At 42.4% G+C, this 23,692-nt stretch overlaps 2 protein-coding genes and 1 long non-coding RNA gene across 6 annotated transcripts in view; 1 reads left to right on the top strand and 2 right to left on the bottom strand.

The window, feature by feature from the left end:
• Nucleotides 1–913: 913 nt before the first annotated feature.
• VDAC3 (voltage dependent anion channel 3) lies at nt 914–11,225 on the top strand. Of its 4 annotated transcripts, none has more exons than XM_035345300.1 (10): nt 914–1,010; nt 3,395–3,466; nt 4,339–4,388; nt 5,242–5,244; nt 5,963–6,115; nt 7,262–7,314; nt 8,694–8,921; nt 9,772–9,922; nt 10,428–10,485; nt 10,735–11,225. In XM_035345300.1, the coding sequence occupies exons 2-10, from the start codon at nt 3,400–3,402 to the stop codon at nt 10,824–10,826; spliced, it is 855 nt and encodes a 284-aa protein (XP_035201191.1). In that variant the 5' UTR covers nt 914–1,010; nt 3,395–3,399; the 3' UTR covers nt 10,827–11,225. The 4 variants fall into 4 exon arrangements, with proteins under 4 accessions (XP_035201191.1, XP_035201192.1, XP_035201189.1 ...); XM_035345298.1 differs by lacking the exon at nt 914–1,010 and adding an exon at nt 1,969–2,092; XM_035345301.1 differs by lacking the exon at nt 5,242–5,244.
• A 639-nt stretch (nt 11,226–11,864) lies between these two features.
• The window catches only part of IKBKB (inhibitor of nuclear factor kappa B kinase subunit beta), a 17,176-nt gene continuing 5,348 nt past the window's right edge, over nt 11,865–23,692 (bottom strand). Inside the window, exons 3-21 of the mRNA XM_035345294.1 lie at nt 23,012–23,129; nt 22,150–22,219; nt 20,378–20,466; nt 19,800–19,889; nt 19,451–19,575; nt 19,005–19,112; nt 18,588–18,717; nt 17,930–18,124; nt 17,588–17,696; nt 17,107–17,230; nt 16,708–16,859; nt 16,545–16,606; nt 15,422–15,531; nt 15,114–15,163; nt 14,463–14,562; nt 14,131–14,278; nt 13,798–13,925; nt 13,008–13,098; nt 11,865–12,421 (exon numbers count right to left, since the gene is read on the bottom strand). Of these exons, the coding sequence (XP_035201185.1) occupies nt 12,353–12,421; nt 13,008–13,098; nt 13,798–13,925; nt 14,131–14,278; nt 14,463–14,562; nt 15,114–15,163; nt 15,422–15,531; nt 16,545–16,606; nt 16,708–16,859; nt 17,107–17,230; nt 17,588–17,696; nt 17,930–18,124; nt 18,588–18,717; nt 19,005–19,112; nt 19,451–19,575; nt 19,800–19,889; nt 20,378–20,466; nt 22,150–22,219; nt 23,012–23,129 (2,068 nt within the window). The 3' untranslated portion in view covers nt 11,865–12,352. The remainder of the gene's footprint in view (nt 12,422–13,007; nt 13,099–13,797; nt 13,926–14,130; nt 14,279–14,462; nt 14,563–15,113; nt 15,164–15,421; nt 15,532–16,544; nt 16,607–16,707; nt 16,860–17,106; nt 17,231–17,587; nt 17,697–17,929; nt 18,125–18,587; nt 18,718–19,004; nt 19,113–19,450; nt 19,576–19,799; nt 19,890–20,377; nt 20,467–22,149; nt 22,220–23,011; nt 23,130–23,692) is intronic.
• Nucleotides 20,484–21,024, bottom strand: LOC118177537. The gene is made up of 2 exons (XR_004755842.1): nt 20,930–21,024; nt 20,484–20,896 (listed from the first exon to the last, which is right to left on the bottom strand). It is a non-coding gene; the product is annotated as an uncharacterized LOC118177537 (long non-coding RNA).

Below are 23,692 nucleotides of genomic sequence, written 5' to 3'. Positions count from 1 at the left end.
ACCCCCCTGCCATGGCCAAGGACCCCTTCCCCTAGAGCAGGCTGCTCAAAGTCTCATCCAGCCTGGCCTTGAGCACTTCCAGGAATGGGGCATCCACAGTTCCTCTGGGCAGCCTGTTCCAGTGCCTCACTACCCTCGTCGTAAATGATTTTTCTAGTGTCTAGTATTAAATCTCCCCTCTTTCAGTTTAAAACCTACTGCTGTGCTCTTTGATGAAGAGTACCTCCACAGCTTTCCTGTAGGCCCCCTTTGGGTATTGGAAATAATTTTCCTTCCCCTCAAGTTATTATTCCTTATTCTGTGTTGCTTTGAGTTCCTTACCCTTTTTTCCTTGCACTGCACAATAGCAGGCAATCACAGGAGGCAGTTGCTGCAAGCCTTGAGTGTGTTAAAGGGAGTCTGTCAAAGTGGGTGTGCTGATACTGCTGTGTAGATGAAGACTTGCATTTGGGCATGCCTGCAGGTTCAGGCCGAGTTCATTCCTGTCCCGTTTGCAAGGTCTTTTATCAGATTCGGGGGTGCCCATCTGCATACTTCAGCGTGCCGCGGGGCCTCGAGGAGCTCGAATTTCTGTGCGCGTAGCACGAACAGTAGCTCGAAACGGCCGGTAACGAGGAGGGTGGCGGAAGAGACCCGCAGCGCCACGCGAGCACGCTCGCAGCGGGCCCCTCCTTGGCCTCTTCCCTGCCCCGTGCTCACCTTGAGGGGCCGCGGTCGCAACTGCCCCGAGCCGGCTGAACGCGGGGCCGGCCCCCACCGTCTCTCCTCACACCGGGGCCCGCTGGCGGCGAGGGCCCCGCGCGCGGACAGGCCCCTGAGTGCAGCTGCGGCGAAAGCTCCGCCCCCCTGCGGCGGCCGCCGCGCGCGCCCGCTCCCCCTCGGCCGCGCGCCCCCAGCCCCGCGCCTTACCCGGGCGGCCCTAAGGGGCGGTGGCGCGGCGGGGCGGCGCTGCGCATGCGGGCTCGGGGACGACCGAGAGCTCTCCCGGAGCGGGGCGGTGCGGCCGGCAGGTAGCGGCGATTCCCGGGTGCGGCGCGGCTCTACCGGGCTTCGCGGAGCTGGCCCGGCGGAGCCCAGTGGCCTCTCCCGGCCTGCGCCGGGGGGAGGCTGAGTGAGGGCCCTGGGGGGGGGGGGGCGGCCGGCGCTCTCGTGCCTTTGGGTGGGCAGTCGCGCTCGCCGGAGGCGGCGGCTCCGTGGCGGCGGCCCCATCGCGCGGGCCGGGCCGGGCCCTCCCTGCGGGTGGTAGGGGTCCTGCCGGTGCCCCGGCATCTGGGCCTGGAAGCGGCGAATGGCGTCGTTGAGAACGGCCGCGCGTTCCGCTCGGCTGCCTCGGCGGCGCCGAAGGGCGGGGCCGCTGCCGCGGGGCTCGGCAGTCGGCATCGCCAAGCCCGGCTGCTCGCGTGCCTGTTGCGTTTGGTTGGTCGATTAGGTTTGGTGATAGCTGTTCCATACGCGAGTGTGGACGTTCTCGTGTTTATTCGTTCTAATTTCCAATTTGGCATTTTACTTTCGCAGTTTACGTGCGGTTGTTGACTTAGGGCATGCTATAGGTAAAGATGGCAGCGTTAATGATTGCTTGCCCTAGCCTTTTATTCCTCAATATGTTTTCTCCCTGTGACTGTTGTAATGATTTCCTTGTTGGAAAGCAAGTCGAAGTATGATATTAAGAAGATACTCTTTAAATAGAAGGCAGTTAAAATAAGTAGTGCAGCTTATTTATGGCAAACCTATTTAAAAAAAGAACACGCACACACACAAGAAGAGTTGAAACTTCTGAATTGATAGGTTTGTGTGTAAAACCCATGTTTTATCAGAAAGATATGCAATGTTTTGCAAGACACATATGCTCTGTTCCATAGCTAGGTTGCCAAAACCATTATATGTATTAAAACTCCACTGTTCTAAAAGTCTATATTGATTGATTTTCATCAGTTTAATGACTCACCAATTTTAATTTTTCCTCTTCATATTTGACAGGTAAAAAGGCCTTTTTATGTAGTCAATTTGAGAAGTGACTACTATCTTATGACCTGATCTTCAGATAAGGAACCTGCAGTCATGTCCAGCTGTTTTATATCCTCTAGACCCACGGGTACATATTCATAGATATATAGTGCAGGTTAGATACTAAGTCACTGAACGTAGAACATTTGTTCACTGTGGGATGCAAATTGCATGACAGCTTTATTTTAGGAGGGGGCATCTGATAACGGGACTTAATTGCTTAATATGGATACTGTTGCATTTGTGACAGACTGAGTATTTTGCAAAGCTATTTGGATTTTGATTACCTGCATTTTTAGAAAGCAAAGTCAGAAGCTGTTAAGGAAATAGATTTCTGGTTATATAAAGGTCAAAAAATACTTGTTAGGGTTTTGCTAAAAGCGTGAGTAAAAACCAGAGCACTAAGAAATAGAATATTAACATCAGGATTACAGTGTGGGGAAGGGAAAGAAAAGTAACTAAATTGATGGAAGTGACATGATGATTTTGGGGGGTTTTGCTTGAGTTATTTTATTTCTTTTTCATTAGTCTTTCGGTATGGTACAAGTAACAAATGCGGGGTAGGGGTTTTCTTGTGTTGAGTGTTGCAGGGAACAAGGTCAGCAATTTAATTAGCTGCACGAAAAACTAAGTGGCATAGTGTTAGCATTAAAATTAATCAAAAGCATCATTTTGATGGCCTTTCTTTTATGGAGCAGGTGTACCTCTATACTTATGTAAACTTGTTCTAGAAGGGAAACATGAATTTTCTATGAGGGAAGAGTGTTTCTGCTTTTTTTAACATGGATTAACTAATGTACGGTGTAGCTTCACATCTGTCCTTTTTGAGTTTTGTATTCCATATTAGTTGTAGCAGCTGTCTGTATTAGAAAGTGTAGTTATTGCTGTTTTGTACATGCAGTGCAGAAATACTGCTATCTACTGGACAGTGTAATGAGATCTTTCTATGTATTTTCCGAATCTGCAGAAAGCTTCCTAAGAATTTACAAGTTTATATGGAAGTCAATTATCTTTTCCTTTGGGATTGTTCAGTGCTGACATGGCTTCACTGCTAGGAGCCCCTTTCAGAAATGGTCCTGTCATGAAAGCAATGCTTGCATGTTATTGGAATGGTGATAAATGCTCTTGTGAGCTTTTTTGCAACGTAATAGCAGAATATGAAGTCTAGGTATGTAGTTGAATTTCTGCTCCTAGTGATTAGGAGCACATTGGTTTCTGACAAAGCAGCAATGACACAAGCACGACTTTGATGAACATTCTTCAAAGGCCTTGCAGTTTCTTATCGGTGAAACACGCAGAGGGTACTTAGAGATGTCTATACGTGCTTTGAATATAGTTTAGATTTTATGCTGTTAAACCTAAGATTCTTACAGCTTCCACTGTGTTCCAGGTCCCATGGCTGTCCCACCATCGTACAGTGACTTGGGAAAGTCTGCCAGGGATGTATTCAATAAGGGCTATGGTAAGTAACGTGACTGAGGTTTGATAATAATTCCAAATTTTGTCTTGGGTGTCTTGAAAACTACAGTAAGAACACTACTATTTGAGAAAGCCATTAAATACCTCATGGTAGGAATCCAGCAGGATGGAGCATCTAGCCCATCTGAATTTGAAATTTACACATGTATAATGAAAATACTGCAAATATCAAAGGCTTTGCTCAAGTCCAGGTAGACGATATTCATCGCCCTTCCTTTGTCCGCCAATTCCATCACTCCCATCATAGAAGGCCACCAGACTGGTTAGGCAAGACCTGCCTTTGGTGAAGCCATGCTGGCTCTCTTGGATTACCTCTTTATCTTGTACGTGCCTTAACATGTCTTCCAGGAGGATCTGCTCCATGATCTTCCCAGGCACAGAGGTGAGGCTCACTGGCCTGTAGTTCCCTGGGTCTTCCTTTCTTTCTTTCGTAAAAATGGGAGTAATGTTTCCCTTTTTCCAGTCACTGGGACTTCACCTGACAGCCATGATTTTTCAAATATGATGGAGAGTGGCTCGGCAACCATGTATTTTTTTATATTGATTTGTTCTGGGCTGCAGGTAGCAACAGAGGGTGGGTGATACTCGAACCTGGCCAAAAATTGTAAGAGTAAGTGTATCCTATGGCATTTATTGGTAATTTTTGACTGTTATGACCATAAATTTTGAGCCTAACCACCTTGAATCACCAGAATTCCTTCAATCTATCATCACAAAGATGAATAACTGATGAAATATGAAAATAGGCTATTTCACGCCAGTGTTCCCTATGTGCTGGACTTGCTGGGTGTGTAGCAAATAAACCTTGCTTGTATATTGTGGTGAAACAGATGCTGTGTACTCTTCTGTTTTCAGGATTTGGAATGGTCAAGTTAGAGTTGAAGACCAAGTCTTCCAGTGGGGTGGTAAGTACTGGGAGCTTTCAACATCACCAGCGTTGAGGGGAGGACGAATACCTAAAATGGTGCTAATAACTTGATAGCAGGTGTTGCTTCTTTCTTTTGTTTCTCAATTTAAAATTGTTAGCCAACTGATCTGTTTCTGTAACAATTTGTGGAACTCATGTAGTGGTACTTCTTTTCCTCTGGTGTGCAAGAATTCTCACATACCTTGTTCGGGATGTATGGTTTTCTTTCCAGTTCCCATTGCAACATCCATGCACACAGTTTTTCTTCACCATATATAGGTCTCACTTCTGTTTATGAACGCAGTTGAGTCTCTGCTGTTGGTTTTTATAAGATTTTTAGTTCACAGACTTTTCATCCAAAAGGCCAAGGGATAAAAAAGAACCACAGTTTGCCTTAACTTCATTTTCACGTCTCCACTATGCTTATAATGCAGAAGCTAATTAATTAATTAAAACTAAATAGTCCGCCTGACATACTTTATGTAGAATTTCAGAGCATTTTATAGGTGTTAATTAAGATTTATAGCACTTAAGGTAATTAGAAAATATGGTGATCCCCATTTTAGTGGTGGAAAAATGGACCGCCCTTGTGACTTCACAGGAAAGCTGGCAAAACCAAGAATGGATTTCTTAATTTTGGTCTTTAAGCACAGGCGTGTATTTTATACTAAGATAAGCTTATTCTTATAATTACTTTTCTTATAATAACTTTTCCTGCCATGAAGTTTTGATTCTCAATAATATGGTAATTGTTAACTACACTGTCTTGTGACAGAACATGCACAACTCTATTAAATTCTAAAATGGGTTTTTCCTTCTTCATGCAACTCTCATTTTGGATGCTTACCCAGCTGGTAAGAACAGTGGCTGTTTTGTCATGTTGGCTTTTTATTGCTTTCTCTGGTGAGGTTTTCTGTGGGGAATATCATTTACAATATGCTTGGTTGTTCTGCATCATATTTTCATCTACATCATGAAGTTTGACTTGGGCCCATAGTGCTTAATCTCCTGTACAATACATGTACGTAAAGCCATTTGCAATCTCTGTCCCAACAATTCAAAATAAGAACACCATAAAAACAGCAGAAGGAAAATCAAGATAGATATGGTATTGGTACAGTTGTCTATTGCTAAAGGTTTTGTGGTCATTAGTGTTTGTAATGAGCATTCTGCTGCAATATATGGTTTGGGGGATGGAGGAGAGGCTGGGCACAAAGTGTGAAATTTAAATCTAGTACATGAGTACTAACAGGATCTCTGATTGATATTGAAATGTTTTTGTTTGCTTTTGATGACAGTTCTTAGTGTAATAGGTCTTTTTCCAACCTAAGCAAGTTCCAGGGCTCTATCAGCACATCATGATAACAAATATCCAGAACAGAGATGCCAGAAATGAGTAGGCATTTTGAGATGCAAAAAAGAATAATTTTGGGTGTTGATAGGGAAAAGGATGATGATTTTGAGTGTTCTGTTTTTAAGGTCCAAGGGTAGTGAGTGTTTGTGTTAGCATTTGACAAGTGGAAAAAGGTGAAGTACTTAAGAGTGACGAAACTCATATTGTCCTCTTGGCAGGAATTTACAGCAACTGGCTCTTCTAACACAGACACAGGCAAGGCTTCAGGTAGTCTAGAGACAAAATATAAGATCAAAGACTATGGACTTACATTCCTCCAGAAGTGGAACACGGATAACACATTGGGAACAGAAGTTTCCATGGAGGATCAGGTAAGAGGAAGCTGATACTCTGAAAATGTTCCCGCAATTGGTATGAGAAAATACGGAGTTGAGCAGAAAACAGAGGAATGAAAGTTACACAAAACTCCCTGGAGTACTAAAAAGAAAGAAGTCATGGTAAATGTGCAGAATGCACAGACTGAGAGACAGCATCATGAATTTTAGTGCAGGGAGTACAAGCATAACCATAGTCAAGTGCTGCCACATAACAATACGAAGAAACATAGTTATTGCAGATGCCAGCATGCCAAATTAGCTGGTTGAATAAATATCACTATTATCCACTCTGAACATAAGTTGTTTTTTTTTTTTTTTTTTTGAAAATCAACTTTAGCTAGGTTGAACTGTCACTGCTACAGTCATGAAATAAAACCAGAGAGGATTCTCTGTTTTAAATACCGTAATACGTAAGGCCGCAAGTTTGGCTGCCTTGAGACTGAAGGCTTCGACTGAAGGTTAAAGAGAAAATTTACAACTTGGTGCTGCTTAAGCAAAGAATTGCTGTTATAAAATGCTCTCAAAATACAAAACTCCTTTTTGAAGTTGATAGCTTTATGTTTTTCACTTAATGCCTACAAACTAAGGTAAAAGTTCCAAAGGTAGTAAAAGTTTTGTGGTGCTCTCCACTATATATGTCCATCCCTTCTTATAGTTAAGGTTTTGCACTTTTACCAGTGCTTTAACACGCTCAACTCAAAATGAGGTGGAATGGCTGACCCCAGTACGTGGCTTGGCCAGTGAAGTAGTACTGTGTCTCAGAATATGCTTAGGTTCTGAGAGGGATTCTTAAGCTACAGCATCGATTATTGGCTCTATATGGAATAAATAAATAAAACTGAAGAGTTTTCTTTAACATAGTTTCTCAATTTTCTTGTCAACGCTAGATTTGAAATATTCCCATAATAACAAATCTTCAAAGCGTGTGCTGTTAATGGTGCCTCATTGTAGGGAGAAAAGAAAATCCAAATTTTAATCCTTTATCATACAACATCTACAGATCTCTTCGTAAAAATGTGTGGGAGACTTTCTGTTCATGTCACGCCTTCTCTTTAGACCTGAAGTAGCACCATAGTAACGTAATAAAACAAGCCATGTTTTGGCAGAGTTGTGAGCAGACTTCTCTGTTTTTCTTTACAGTTGGCTGAAGGACTGAAGGTGGCTCTTGACACTGTATTTGTACCAAACACAGGGTAAGTATTTTCAGTCACCTTTATCTAACGTGTCCTAGAATTGCCCTTAACTTCTCATTAGAAATACTTATACTGTACATTGTGTAAATGCTCAAAACTTACCATTACTGAATGGTCATATTCAAATACTGCAACAAGAAGGAACTCATAGTTTAAAAAAGAAAAAATCAGTAACTTTGTTCTGCAGGTACTGTAGAATATTTTGAAGCCAATGGGCAGAATAAGCTCTGTTAGAAATGACTCTAGCTTTTTGGCCACTGCAAATTTATTGTTTTAGAAGAGGTATTATATTCCTGTAACTCGCTCCTTGAATAGCTAGGTCTTACAGGGACTGCTTAATTTGTACTATCTTTCTTATGGTGTTCAAGGTCCAATTGCTGTCAACCCAGAGTGCCTTAGGAACACACAGTGTTTGTTTTTTGTTTGTTTGTTTGGAAGCCTGTGGAAGTAGAACAGCCTGTGTATTGTGATAGGCAGTGGAATAGCACTTTTTTGTCTTTTTAAAATTATTTCTTTTTTTGGTTGTCAGAGCAAAGAAGTTGTGTATATGGGGTATGTATGTCTGGATATACATGAAGCTTGAGACTGCTTTGTAAATAATGACTGGTATTTCTTTATCATTGGGAACAGCAGAACAGAAAAAAATCAGAGTTTTAGATACTACTTGGATGTAAGCAATTAGAAGAAGAGTTAAAAATGAGTGATAGCACAGTGTCCTGCTGTATCTTCAAAGATAAAGGAGGCGGGGGAGAGGATGATGAAGGTGATAAAATTTTGTTTCAGTTAACTTTGAATCGGTAGCAAAAGGAGCAGAAAGACACATTGGTGAGAGAGGAACAGGCTTCTTTGGAAGACTGACTAAATGGATGATGCATGGAGGAGGAGAAAATTCCTTCTCAGTAAGGGAGAGTAGTATCCAGCAGTGAAGGAGGAAGGAAAGCGGGCAGTGCACACAAAGGAACAGTGGAGAGAACTAAGCAGCCAAAAAAAATCATTAAAGGACAAAAAGACCAGCTATTAATGTGGGATGTCACAGATGCTGCTGAAAGAAACTGATGGTGCCATAACATTTTGCACTTATTTGTGGTGAACAGAATTTGAAACCTGATATTTTTTGAGTAATAAGCAAAAAGATTAATGCCTTTATAACCTCCTGAGGATCTTACGGAGGTTGAAAATGTTGGAAGAAAAAGTAGCACCACCAAATACATGTAACATCAATGTTACCCTTGTCCCATGCGCTCTTCAGCAATTGCGGTGATTTTAAGTTTTGAGTAGGCATTACAGTCATTTAATGCTCTGGCCCTAAAGGACAGGATTAAAACTACCTATAAAATATACTTATACTATCAGGGATAAAATGAAATGTTTCTCTGCAGGAAGAAGAGTGGAAAGTTGAAGACCTCCTACAAAAGAGAATATGTAAATCTAGGCTGCAATGTAGACATTGATCTCTCTGGACCAACCATCTATGGCTGGGCAGTGCTGGGCTATGAAGGCTGGCTTGCTGGCTATCAGATGGCTTTTGATATGGCCAAGTCTAAGCTTTCGCAAAACAACTTTGCCTTGGGATATAAGGCAGGAGACTTTCAGTTGCATACTAATGTGTAAGTATTAATCTGAGACTAGAGAAAATTATCAGAGGATTCAAGTAAGGTGAATAGCGAGAATTAACTGAGCTAGGCAAAAGGTGGGAGGATGCTGATTTATTTCAAAAATAATTCACACCATGTTTTCATCTTCAGTACAATTAAAGCAGAGTCAACTTCTCAACTTTCGATTGTCTGTTGAGACTGTGTTTCAGGGTGATCTTGGTTTTGTGTACACAAGATAATGGCATAAAGGCACTTCACACTGTTAGTTTGGAATTAAAGTCGGTAAACTTCAATGTCTATTTTGGCACTAGATAAGAATCTTCAGTTAAGCTGTCTTACCCTTTCCCTCACCAAAGAGAAAACTTCTGGCTCAGAAATGCCCAGGGTAGAGGAGAGAGATGTGTGTTGCATCATTCTTGAGTGTTTCCAGCTGTCACTTTAGCGTAGCTCTAGCCTTTGCATTCAGATGCTTCAAGAATCTTTTAACTTTTTATATTTAAACAACTGCCATGCAATAACTTTGTTTTCAGTCTCATCATTCCATAGCTGACTTAGATCTCCTTCTAGGTTTGTCCCTTTATACATTATCAGAGGCTTTTCTCCTTAAGACAAGTAAAGTGTGTTTTTTGTCAGAATCTCAAATGTTGTGTCTTGGCTACTGGTAAGTTGTGGTCAGTTAAGCAAACAATACCCATGTTTTGGGTAAACATCAGAACATCTCTGAGCTTCAGCTAGGAATTATATGACCATGGGTCTGCTGGACACCTTGGTTCATTTTGAGAGAATGATCAAATGATTATGGGTAAGGAAGGGATAAGATCAAGGGTTGCTATTTACTGACACTTGCATCTCTTACAAACAGAAATGATGGCACTGAATTTGGTGGGTCTATTTATCAGAAAGTTAATAATAAGGTTGAGACATCAGTCAATCTTGCATGGACTGCTGGCAGTAACAACACACGTTTTGGTATTGCTGCTAAGTATCAACTGGATGAGAAGACTTCCATTGTGGTAAGATTTTTTTTTTTTTAAAGGAACAAGTATTTCAAGCTCCAATAAAAGCTGAAAATTAGTGATGTGAAATAGTTGCTCCGAATAGTTACTGAGAAAGTATGGTAGACAGAAAACTGTTGTAGTTTAAACTTCAACTAGGACTACAAGTCATATTTGTGAAACATCTTAAAAAAATCCAAACCACTCTTTTGTCTGTGCTGAAATAGTTGCTAGTCTGACTATTGTGCCTGGAGCCTATGCAAAATGTGTTTTCAAAAGGTAATATGAGTATGGAGTATAGAGTATTGAAGAAAAGATGGGACCTATTTCTTGTGCCTGTTCCAGTTTGATGGTAAAGTGTAGGAACATAGTGAAAATTGGGTATACTGGAAACTTGTAGGGGAAAAGACTAGAATACACCACAGCTAGAGATCAATCTACAAGTAGCTGAAAGAAAGAACAGGGCACTAGGGCAACTTTCTGAATATTTGTACATGGCAGTGAGTTTTTTTTTCCCCTGCAGGCTAAAGTGAATAATGCCAGCCTGATTGGAATTGGTTATGCTCACACCCTTCGACCTGGTACGTAAGCCCAACTAGTAGCAATCCTACTAGTTACTATGTTGTGGGTTATTTTACTATCATCTCTAGAACAGAATAGAAGGACAAAAAAAAAAAACAACTAGAAATCTTACACAGGTATGTAGAAGGCTGTGTATGCACATAAGCTCCTATAGCAATTAAGACATGTTACTAAGACTCACATACTTGGCAAGAAGGTGTTATACCGGGACATTATTGTATGAACACTCTCCTTCCTTGCTTTTCTAGGTATAAAGTTGACCCTCTCAGGCTTGATTGATGGCAAGAATTTCAGTGCTGGAGGTCACAAAGTTGGGCTGGGATTTGAGCTAGAAGCTTAATGCAGTTTTAAGTAAAACAATAGATGGTGCTCTGGAAGATGAAGGAAAAGCATACCTAGCGTGTTTTGGCCTTAATGTTACTCTGAAATCTCCAGTAGTGTGAACTTTCTACTCTTCCAAAGAATGCTTTTAGCCCAACATTGAAATCCAGCACATACAAGCACCTCCAAAGAAGATACTTGAAGGCATGCATGGGAGTTGTGATGTTTGTGCCCCATGTTTCATTTGCTTATCATATTCTAAATTGGCTTCTAAAAGGAGAACATCCCACCTCTCCCCATTGTTGTATTGCATCCTGCATGTCCTACCTTTCACACCCTTTTACAAAAGGTGATCTCTGTGCTACAGTGTAAGATGATTTTACATCAGAAATGAAATAAATGTCACAGTTGGAACATAGCGTTGGTTCAGATAAATTATTCTCTATGCAGTGGGGCTTTTCTTTTTGGTGGATCCTCTGCAGATTATCTGTTAGCCGTACTTAAAGTTTTACTAAACTATATGTAAAATTACAGGGTGGTTGAGGTTGGAAGGGACCTCTGGAGCTTATCTGGTCCAAGTGCCCTGCTCAAGCAAGGCTACCTAGAGTTGCTTTAGAAGATCTCCAAAGAGCGAAACGCCACAATCTCCTTTGGCATCCAGTTCCAGTGGTCTATCATCTGCACAGTAAAGTTCTTCTTGATGTTTAGAGGGAAGCTTTGGTATTCCAGTTTGTGCACACTGCCCTCTTGACCTGGCACTGGGTACCACTGAAAAAAAGCCTGGCTCCATCTTTGTTACATCTTTCCTTCAGGTATTTTTATACAGTGATGCAATTTCCCCCTGACTTTTCTATTTCCTATGCTAAGAAGTGCCAGCTCTCTCAGCCTTTACTCCTAGGAGAGGTGCTCCTATCCCTTAAGACATGGAGAAGTATTTTTCCCAACAACATATACGCTAACACTTTGCTTCTCTGTGCTCTCTAGGATAACATCCTTACCTCTCACATCTTAGAAAGCAGCTTTTTCATTGAGGGTATCAAAAAGAACAAACCAAAAGTTCACATTTTTAGATAATTCTGTTCCCATAGAGGAAACATGTATCAGATAACCATTACACTACAAAAAAAAGTGCAAATCAGCAAAGTTAAGAAAATAAGTTCACAGTTCAGGTATATTAGGAAAGTGACAGCTACCACTGATGGTGCAAACTGACTGCAGGTGTTGTCCATTGTTCATCAGAAAGCCTGAAAGCTAGCAAAACCACCACATGTGGTGCCTAAGGCAGAGAGTAAGAATAGCTACTGTCTTTAAGGCATGATTAAGAACTCTTTCCAAGCAGTTAGAACACGTTTCCTACTCTATCTTTGGGGAAAAAAAAAGCATCTGAGATGCGGATACTATAAGCTATGCCATGTGTCTCTCATAAGTAGAAGGAGGCATTTTAACTTCCCTTTTCAGAGGCTTTAACTTCCCTTTTCAGAGGCAGCAGCTTATTACAGTTGGCTTCCTCAAGCAGCATGGCTTCGGACGCAGTTGAAGTGATTTTTACATCTGGGTTTGTTCTGGACTGTTTCTTTCTTCTACCTGAAGCTGCAGCCAGCTCCAATCTAGAGCCTAAAGTATAAACAGTTAGAAATGCAGAGTTCAACACTAGCTTGCACTTGAGATTGCAAAGATTTAAAAATTTTACTGTAAACAAGTTAGTCAACATAGTTTCATGATGAACCATGTGATTTCTTAGAAAACAGCACACACAATCTATTTTCTTCAGTATTTTACTTGCTTGTCAATATTAAGTAAACAAGCATCCCTACATACCAATATATTGCCGCCACTACAGGCCCTTCCCAACTGCAGAAGTGCAGTTTTATAGTATTTCTGTAAAACAGCCAAGCGCCTCTCCCCTCCCCATCTCCCTTCCTTTGAAAGGGAAGTCTCAGTAGTTCTGTGCCAAACTGTAAAGCATCAGTCAGTCCCAAAGACATGGCTCCCACTTTCAGCAAGCAGGGAACGTGGCAGCAGTTCAAGTAGGAGAGTGGGTGGTTTCATCTCACGCAACTCATACACTCTTCTTGTTCAAAATAGTAATATACAGATTTCCACTAACCCTATTACTTATTTGTAGGCAAAGGTACACAAGTAGACGTTTGAAGTAATAAGCATCCCCAATCCACTTGTAAAATAATATCAAGAATGTTACCATAAAGCTCTGCTCCTGATCCTTCATTGTGTCATGCATCACATTTTCTAGCTGGCTAGAGAGTTTTTGTGATTCCAGCAGTAGCTCCTCACTGAAAGAGAGGATTGTTAGACTATTATTTTCTACAGAAGTCTAGTTTAAAGGTAGGGGCAGCACCTCTTCAGCAAATATGGCTGGCAGGTATGCTGCACAGCACTGAGGAGCGTTAACAGTTTATAAGCTCATAGTGCAACAGGGAAAGTCAGTAGCATCCTCAGATTTATTGGGATGAGGGAGAAGGAAGCACGTTAAAGTCGGAATTGGGTTCTTATGTGAAGTCACTGTCACTAGAGGAAAAGTTGCAGAAGATCCTATAAACTAAAGCATGAAGCAACATACAAGTAAACTAGCCAAGGTCTCATTCCAAATGGTGATCCAGTTCCTTTCAGCAAGCCAGAACTACAAGTGGTTAGTATAACAGTGTATATCATCGAGGAGGGACCAGCTACCATTCCTTCCATGATAATGCGCCAAAAGTTCCCACAGCCAATGCACTTCAAATAAGCCCAACCATTCCAGATAAAACAAACCCGGTATTATTGAGGCACGTGTGTGGTGTGTGTAGCAATACATTATTTCCAGTTGTTCATCAAGAATATTGACAAGACCTAGAATATTCAGCTACTATAGACACCAGAAGCTGAATGCAAAGTATAGAATGTAAGAAAGCTTCCGTATCATTCCACAAAGCAGGACACCATACTTTGCAGTGCTGGCATCAGCATCAACAGAACTCCAGACTTTACCTCACCTTTTCCTGACAGATTCTGGTAAGTTGTAGGTTCCAGAAGGGACCTGCAGCAGCAGCTGGCCAGGGCTACTAAAACGTGATGTGTTCATGCTCTCTGGACTGCCCGTAACAGGACCACGTACTTTACTCTGAAAGAAAACAGCAGATTCAGACTGCAATCATTTCTATCAGCCAGGAACATGAGAGAGCCTAGAAATTGGCCTCAATCCTAATTCAAATTAGTAGAAAAAAACCTACTACAGGACATACTAAGCTTACTATTAATTATTTCAGTTATCTGGGTGTGCTACTAACCAAAAAGTACAGTTGAACTGGAGTTTTAATTTTACTTACACAAGCAATTTTCAATAAGTTCCACAGTTCTTTCTGTCGTTTCTCCTGAAGCCTAACAACTGTTTCCTCATCCTCATTCATCAGATTCATCACTTTCTCCACTCTGGGGAACAATTCCAGTGCCTTCTGCTTGCAAACTACAGTTTTACTTTACAAAAAAAAAAAAAAAAAAATTGATCACACATTGGCAACTGCAGTAGGGAAACTTTTCTGAATTTTCTTACCCCTTCAACACTCAGAAATGTTTCTGTTTTTTAAACCTCTAGAACAGAGCCTCTTGCTGAAAATGTTGTCTCTCAACTGCCAATAAAAACTTAGTCTACAAAGCTCACCTGAGTTGAGCATAAATGACACGGACTTTTTTTTCAAAGGTCTGGATTGCCTGTAGAAGCAGTCGTACTATTTCTTGGCTGTCACCACTCGTCCTCTGATCTGGAATAATAGAGTATTACACAGAAAAGTAAGCTTTTAAGACAGAGCAAGAAGCTTTTTAGGGGTTTGTTTCCACCGCTTCTTCCATACTGAAACATGCCAAAAATTCAGGGCATGCATGTTTGAGAGGAATGAAACGTGCTGTGTTTTAGCCACCTTCTTCAAATAGAAGAGAATTGGAAAGCAGTGTTGGTAGGGTGGGTTTACTGGCTTGGGGCTGCATAGCTGCTCAAAGGAACAGTTGTGTCTTTCATGCTTCCTACAAAGAAATAGAAGCAGCAGCATACACTTGCAGCAACAGCTTGCTCTGAGAAGAGCTCAGAAGACTTTCAAGGAAAGCTCAGAAGACATCAAGAAAGCAAGGCTGGTCTAGTTTAAAATCGATTCCCTAACTCCCCTCTCCAAAAAAGGCAAGTCCAGAAGAGTCCACGTACAGCTAGCATAAGGGCAAGCCTAAGAACGTAGAGAAAGTTTTCTCAATGCAGATTACAGCACCTCCAAAGTAACTACCTACACAAAGCAAGCTGATCCTAACCTAAAATGTCATTTACCTCTTGGCTTCTCTCTCAGTCTCCGGTACAGCTCTCTGGCCTGTTCTTCTCTAGAAGAAAAAGACACAGAACACAAAGGATTTCTCTAGAACCTAAATTATGAACAAGTAACTCAAGAACTCAAATCTTTTATACGTTATTTCAGATCAACAGGTAAGGAGTCAATTTTTTTTTTCTAGTGCCAAAGTCCTGCCAGTCCCCAATAATTTGAACTGATGAGATAGCAGTTTTGTTGTTCTGCAGTGGAATAGGAGCTAAGTTTAGCTAGCAACACTCTTAAATCTGAAATTCAAGATAGTTCAACTCACAAATCCTCCAGTATTCCTCCTTGTTTACGACCTAGTGGGCTTCTCTGAAGGTCCACAATGTCTGTCTGCAGAGCCATCATTCTCTTCACTAGCTGATCCACATCATCCTCCTGAAAGAAGTGCAGAACATAAGCAGAGCGGCAGACTCATACTAAGAGAGGCTGTCACTCACTGACTATTCCTCTCATTCACATTTCTGAACATGCCAGCAACATGTTAACAACAACCACGGACAAAGACAAAGGAGAACATGAGGGATTTCACTTCAAGGAAATAAATTAGCTATGTGCTCTGGTATAAAGCAGTTTCCAAGATTTTTTTTGATGGAAAAGTTGATCTGTGCTGAAGAGCCACTGAAAGGTTAGACTTTGTAACAAATGTGCTGCTGGTTCCCAGGCTGCCATGCTTCCTTCTGCTTTGCTGCTCCAGATCTCTCTCATCCTACCCATCAGTTTTTCCCCTTCTCCCACAGGGCACATCCACATCCAGTACTTAGTACCCCAAGTTCTGCTTTCCATCTGAACCTTTTTACATGCAGAGGCAGAACCTGCCACTTGTCAGACTTCTGTCACTCTGAATCCTCCAACTAGAAGAGGACCAAGTGTTGGCACAGAGTAAGATGTTGACTAGTCACCTTTCACCCCTCATCTGGGACAGATGGTTCTCAGCCATACTTAAAGGGTTACACTCTCGTGTCAAAAGCCTTAATGTCTTATTGGAAGCAGGTGCACCATGTGCACTGATAATGGGAAATTGCTGCCTTTTCAAAAAGACTGATGCTTTAAGTCTTGTGTTCAACCATCTAATCTTTTGCTTTCCCCATCAGTTTAACCTACTATTCCAAATCTCCTCTTTTCAGCTATCCTGCTGCAACTCTCCTGCCTCCAGGATTCATTAGCCAGACATGTTAGCACAACCACTCAAAGATCTCCTCTGACATTCCCCAAGATCAGCCTTTTCCCTAAGTCTTACAAACACTGACAAGGGAAAGAAATGATGTAATCCAAACCAAAGCAGTGTGGTGTATGGAATCAGCTCACAGTAAGCCTCTAAGGGAGGACAAAGGAAGGAAAAGAACGCCTATTTTTTCCTCAGGATAAATAATTAAGATTCAAATACGTACTCGCCCACAAAGTTCCACAGCTTGCTCCATCTCTTTCCAAGCAAACAGCAGCTTCTCAGAAGCTAAAGGAAAAAAAGAGCAATTGCTTTTCTCAGGTTCATACAGGGAAAGTTAAGATACAGCCAAAGGCCGAAGAGACCTGTTTGCCAGATGCTACACTCACTAATTCCAAATTCGATCTGCTCTTTATACTTCTCCAGATCAATCTGGATGCTTGTTTTAAAGAAGTCCAGTTTTGCTTTCAGCTGCTGGGAAAGGGAGGCCATAGAATTCTTCATCTTCGAAAGAGTACTATTGTACCGCAACAGATTCATCCTGCATGGACAAGAAGAGGTCCTATCATCCTCCTGAACTGTAAACACAGGCCTACACTTATATCAAAAGCAAATACTGCAGAGTGTAGCAACAGACACAGAAGTGTCAGAGGACGCAACTCTCAGCTTTTCACTAACTGTTAACAGGTCCACTCTTGGGCTTCCCTAGTCTGTCACTGTCCCGTTCCTTTCCTTTTTACGAGGGAGCAAAAGCATAGGTAAATATTCTAGAGAGACTACCACCGTACATGGCTGCTCGCTGGCCCTGCTGCAGACGGTTGCAGTCCTCTTTCAGCATCCGGATTGTATGCCAGATCTGACCCCACACTTTCCGCAACTGGAAAAAGTGCAGTATCTTCTTTGGATCCTGAACTGGAAACAGAGGGGGGAGGGGCAGAAAAGGGAAATGTATTAGCATGAAGCTTAAAAGCAGTATTATCACATAAAACATACTCACACATCACTTCTTTGAACAATATGTAGCCAAGACCCTACCTCTTGCAAAGTCTATAGCTGGCTATCCCATATGCAGCTTCCCCAGTATCTCAAATCCTTCCTTTCCTCAGTTATTTTGAGGAACATTAATGCTATGACAGTCTGTTTCAGTGCTTCTCCAGTCCCAAGATACAAAAGCTCTCTCTACTCTTTGCACATGACACAGACCACAGAACAAAGGCAGCCATCTCAGTGTGGACAACCTCTCATACTCATACTAGAGAAAGTCCTTACGGATGCAGTCAACACTTTCTGGATGAGGTCGCAAGGCAACCTGAGCTTCATAGGTAACTTTCTGGTTATCAAAGAGGAAGAGGAGATCTGCATCTGCAGCATCATTCACCTGCAGAAAACAGAAGACCCAACTGAGTTCTCTCAGAAACAGCAAGTCTCAGTGACACCAGGAATGGAATGTTCCTCCTCACCCAAGGACTGCTCACCAAAGGGAACAGGGTGCTGTCAAGTGGTTACTATGACTAAAGCCTGCTAAAACAGCAGGGAGTGCTGCAATCCCAAAGCAACATCAGTGCTTGCTCAGTCAGTGAAAAGCAAGTTAAGGGGAATATTCATGCTCACTTTACTATCAGCTATATGTTTAGTGGCCAGCTTCTGAGAAAACAATGCAAGTCCAGCCTCCTGCAGGAGCTCCTGGTCCTGTTCTGGAATTCCAGTATCTGACTCGATCCTGGCTTTCACAGTCTGCAGAGTCTCCTCCTCCGTCACAGGGTAGGTGTGCACAGTTCCCGTAACCATGTTCAACACATGCAGCAACTACAAGAGGAATGGTATGACATGAGAAGGGCTGAAGATACATAGGTCATGTTTGAGCAGAGATCCCAGGACCAAGACACCAAATGCTGATAAACTGTTTCAAAGCACATGCACAGCTCAAGAAGTCACTTTGCAGCTACTTCATAACACAATGCTAAAGTCCTTATCCTTCATCAGCTGGAAGAGAGGTAACATCGTAATTATGCAGCTGCAGCAGCAGAATCCTTTACCAGAATATGGAACCAAGCACGTAACAAGCTATTTGCTACTCCCAACAAGCTCAAGGAGCGTTCAGCCTCCAATAAGCAAGAGGAAAGCACATGCCATTAGCTGTCAGGAGACAGCTAAAAGAGATTCTGTGTTGCTCCTCCCCCCAGTCCTAAGACTTAGCCCTCTTCTCTCATGGGCTAGGGGCAACTGCTCTCTGGAACACTTTTCAAGGTAAGCCAGGCACATTGCTCACCTTCAAATTCAAGATGTCATCCAGAGCTTTGAAACACCCATTGGGTCCATACACAGGATCTGTACCTCTCTGCCGCGGGTGCCACATTAACATGAGTTGCAGCCATTTCTCCAGTCTTGCAGCCAAAACACTGAAGGACCGAAACATGAATGGGATCAGAAGAGATGAAGTACATTTGCAGTCACCATATGGACTGGTCTCTGCAGGAGGACTGAATTTTTTTTTTTTTTTTTTTGCTCACAAACGCACTATTTAGAACAGAGACTCTCATCTACACAATGTCATTCTGACAATGGACACAAGCATTGTGTAATGTACCGAACTTGTTCACAGACATAAGGAATATAATATAAAGCTGGTTCAGTCACAGAATAAATCACTTATCTCAGCATGGCACAACAGATTTCTAGTCCTTACCTGTTAAGATTGTTTGGGCAGGGTAAACTGCTAGAAAATCTGACTTCTCCAGATAAGTCTTCTGAAACGACAATATCCAGCTCACTCTTCTGTCGCACTTTTGTATGCCTAATGAATTCAAGCAAGTACAATGGTGGAATCATCACTTGCCTTTCCCAGCATGCGTGTTAATAGTCTCTTACAGTTACTCTTGACAGATACAACACAGATGCTGCTTTGGTTTCTCCTACCTCCCACGCAGAAGTCAGTCCTGATCCCAAAGAGAAATTCAAGGAATACTGAACTTGCTCAAGTTATTCAAATGCCAGTAAAGGGAGCCATTCTCCATAAGGGCAAGGAACGTGGGGCTATTACCCTAAGAATCAAGGGACCACACCCCTGCTTCCCACAGATAGGCCAGTGACACTGCATGCACTCTTCTTATCACCTGGCCCCAGGTCACTCACCATTGCACTGGCTGCCAGTTGGGCAGGAATGGTCTGAAGCCTGTGATGCACTCAAAGGCCAGTGTGCCAAAGCTCCAGTAATCCACTGTCACCGTATACTTCTGCTGTTCCAGCAGTTCTGGAGCCTGAGGCAGTTTACACAAGTATAAGACAAAGCCACCCATCTCTCAGCTCTCCCCACCCCTTAAGAGCTCATTAACACTTTTGTAACATTAAAGACCGTGCTGAAAGCTCTGCACCCCAAATGCACCCCATGCCAGGACAACCACTTCATCCCAGCCAGATTACACTGTTAACTCCGCGCCACAGCAAAGTGGGAGCTGATCTTCTAGCTGAATTCCTTCCTTACCAAGTACTGCAGTGTCCCAACAAAGGATGTGCATAGGCTACCCTGATCCAACTCCTTAGCATAACCAAGGTCAATGATTTTGTGTATTAACTGAAACACAAAACAGAGAATAAGGACACTAGAGCAAAGTTTTTGTTTGTTTTTAAAGCACACCATACAGCAGAGAAAGAAAAGGTTCAGCTCTTCAAAAGGTATACAGGAAAGGTGCCAGTGAAGAGATGGAAGTAAAAATGGGAAGCTCCTGTAGATTCCTAAAACCAAAAGGTAGGTAAAATTGTCACTGGCTTTATATGGACATAGCTGGAAACATTACTTGTAATTCATATCTTTAACCAGTAGCTACGGTCAGGTTCTTTCCTTAGTAGTTCAATATCATAATACCAGGTGTTAAGAGAAGTCTAACTCAGCCTTTCATCTCAGCCACACACAAAATACTGTTCAACTGACACACAGATCTGAGCCAGCTGTTACCCTATGTCACTCTTGCAGAGTGACCACTGTAACTGCAGCAAGCACATCCACATCTTCCTCTTACTTTTCATTGTCTGTGCAGGCTGAGACAGCAGGTTCCTGCTTACCCTTTGCTCTCCTTGCTGCAGCACAATGTTTTCTGGTTTCAAGTCTCTGTGGATGATCCTGTTCTCATGAAGGTACCTGAGAGCAGACGCTGAGACACAGAAAGAACCGCTTTTAAGAATGCAACTAACACTATCTAGCATGAGCTCAGTAAACTTTCATTTCTATGTGGTGTAAGCACAGCTTTTGAGTCAAATCTTGTACAATCAAGAAGATCGTTGACTGAACAATGAAATGCCAAGTCCAAGAGGAAAAGTTGACATCAAACTCTTCTGGACACAGATTTGTTCTCTTGGCAGATACATATTTGAAGTTACAGGAGATTCACTTCTCTTCAAGTCTCTGCCTTCCCATGTACTGAAGGTTAAAAAAACATAATAAAAGCTGTGCAGAAGTAAAATATATGTAGTCGCTAGAAGAATGTCTGTATCTTCAACAGTCTTAACCAAGGATCCAAAAGGTACTCTGCCCAACACTTTCTGTCCTGTCCTGTCCACAAAGCATTCTTCTCCCCACTTCACCTTCAAACCTCCTCAAATTTTTATGCAAAGTACCTTCTCTGCTCAGGACCAATGTGACATCACAACTAGCAGGCTGACAAATTCCATCTATACTAGGAAGACCAAAAAAAAAAAAAAATATCTCATCTTAAGAATATAAAGTGAAAATAAATGTGCTCTATTTCTTCATACTTGCTCAAAGTAATACTTTAAGATATTTCCCTTTTTCAGAATAAAAAGAAAAAGCACGTTGCTAGGAAAAACAAAAGCTTAATAACATTTCCAGTTCCAGAGTGCTTTTCAGCTGTGACCCAGACTTGTGCCAAAAGGACTTGCTTTTTGATCTCCAAGACTGTGCGTCCCTTCTGACTGCATTCCCAGACTGAGCTCTCCTGTTCAACATGAAATGATCCAGCTAGACTTTCAGGAGCAATCAACAACATAACCTTCTCCTAAAGGTCAGTAACCCTAGAAAGACCAACTATGTTTGCACTGTAAGGGATCTGTAAAACAAGTTATATTGACTGTTGGAAACATTTCTGATCAACTACCGTTCAGATTGTACAAGTGGAGATTTATATCTGTTCCTCTTCCTAAACATGAACAGGCATAGGAACACAAGCTTCACTCTAAACATGATCCGCCATTGTCTCCAGTCAGCCCTCCATATCATTTCCTGGTTGTTCAGAAGTGAAATGTTCAGACAGCAGAGTACAAATGCTCTGTGAACACAAAGGATGGGAGATTCTGCCTAACGGTCGTATCTGCAGTAAAAGTAATGACAAATGTGTGTTTCTTCTCTTGCCACAAGGTCACTTTCTAATCATGCACCTGCCCCAAAAGCAGTTTTCAATAATTTCTCTACAAAGCCCAAACACCCATCTAGCTTTGCCTCAATAAGATTTTGACATAGTCTAAACAAAAAACTCAGTCCCAAAGATCTCTAGACAGCTCCCAGTAACCTCTGCAGTCATTTTTTTTTTTTTTTTTGGTCTAAAATTCCACATAGTGGTTGCCCAAATGCTAATGGAAACCCACTTATAACAAACACTCTGAAGTGCTGGTGATCAGCTATTGAGCTGAGTGGAGACTGATAGCACAAAAACAAAAGGCTGGTTCTCTTAAAGGAAGCAGTGGCAAAGCAAAAGAGGAAACAACTATACTGTTTAAGGGGTCTTATCTAAAATAAGAGTTCAATAGGTCACTGCTGCAGTGATTCAGCCCTTGAAAGGGCTTCCATGGTTCAGACGACTGAAAATACATCTACCACTTACCAATATCAGATAACAAGATAAGAATAGCTTCTTCCCGCAGGCCACAGCAATTCTCCAGCTGATTCAGGTACTGAAAGAAAACAACACAGAATATAGTCTCTCCATCCTGTATCCTGAGGGATCTCAGTCCCACAAATTCTCAAGAACGCAAGAAGTTCCAGCAACAGCAATGACATTTTCTATGGGCTCAAAACTTCATGCAACTGTGACCTCTGGTAGCAATAATTACAGCTTTAGGCCTTAGCATATCCGTGAGATAAGAAAGAGCAGGTGGAAGAAGTCAGTATCATTGCCACCCTCTTCCTTCTCCTTGCTGTGTCCTACATAGCCATTTCCCCATGCCTTGCTACATCAGCTCTAATGTCAGATATAAATTCTGGGTTTTATCTATGGGCACATTATAGCAAAGGTTAGAAAAATAGTAAGATTAGAATTAGTATGTGGGTTTTGTTTTCTTGGTTTGTTTTTTTTTTCCCTTCTATGACAGATAGGGGTTTATCACTGTTAAGAAGGATACTGCCCACAGGCAGGCCCAGCCCTCTGATGGTCCTGGCCATACTCACATCCTGTAGCACATCCCTCATGCATACCCTCATCCTCTACATGCAAAATCCTTGCACTGTCTCTTGCAGCCAAACAAACGCAGAAAGATTGAGAAAGCACTGAAGTTTTCAGAAGCAGAACTTCATCAAGGACCAATCCATCAGATCTTGCTGGTGCCATATTAAGAATTAGGAAGCATCAGGATGTGAAAACACATTTTTACAAGGTAAGTTCGGAAGAGAAACCCCTATGTTCCACCCTGCCAAGAAGACGATTCAAACTTCTTCCACTATCACCATCACCATGCCAGTGACCTCACCTTGCGGAGGTCTCCACCTTGGCAGTATTCCATAGCCAACAATGGCAGGTCATTGGGTGCAAGCTTCTGCATCCCCTCAGGAACATCGCGGGCAGCCACTACATTGGGATGGTTCAGCCTGAGGAACGGAAGTGAGACAAGTACAGGTGATCACCAGAACCAGGGCAAACACTTTCTGCAAGAGCTACATAGTCTCACATATTCATGGTCACCACATTAAGTCCTACAGGGATACGAATCCCTTGAGAAGCTGAAATAGTGAATTTTATTGGTATGCAATTCATCCATCCTTTGTGGACCTGGAGACTCATCCCAATTCCTTGCATCCTGTGTGCTGCCAGTGTTTTCTATCAACACAAACACACCAAAGATATGCTTGGAAGCTACAGGAAAACACCTCACTGATCCATCTGACACAGTCTGCTGACATCCCCTTGACAAGACCTTAACTGGAGTCAGGCCGCTGCGCTGTCCTGCGCAACCAGCCCAGCGCCTCGAGGAAGAGCACGAACGTTCTGCTGCTCCACGGAAGGGCGGCTGCGTGACAGCGCAGCGCCAACACTGAAGACGGCGGCAGGACGGCTGAAAGAGGAAGCCCCAGACTCCGAGGAACAACACGATGAGATTTTCTTCAGCGGGGACCGGGCTCCTACGCGCTCGCCCCGCGGGGGGGGCGGCGGC

The sequence above is a fragment of the Oxyura jamaicensis genome, chromosome 22 (genome assembly GCF_011077185.1).
Source record: "Oxyura jamaicensis isolate SHBP4307 breed ruddy duck chromosome 22, BPBGC_Ojam_1.0, whole genome shotgun sequence".
Classification (NCBI taxonomy): domain Eukaryota; kingdom Metazoa; phylum Chordata; class Aves; order Anseriformes; family Anatidae; genus Oxyura; species Oxyura jamaicensis.
This window is presented reverse-complemented; position numbering and strand designations above follow the sequence as displayed.

What these genes read in the sequence shown, in the direction of transcription:
- VDAC3 (XM_035345298.1), top strand. Translation starts at nt 2,059, where the DNA reads ATGTCCAGCTGTTTTATATCCTCTAGACCCACGG. An exon ending in GTATTTGTACCAAACACAGG is followed by an intron (nt 7,315 to 8,693) that starts GTAAGTATTTTC and finishes GTTTCTCTGCAG; the next exon opens with GAAGAAGAGTGGAAAGTTGA. An exon ending in ATGAGAAGACTTCCATTGTG is followed by an intron (nt 9,923 to 10,427) that starts GTAAGATTTTTT and finishes TTTCCCCTGCAG; the next exon opens with GCTAAAGTGAATAATGCCAG.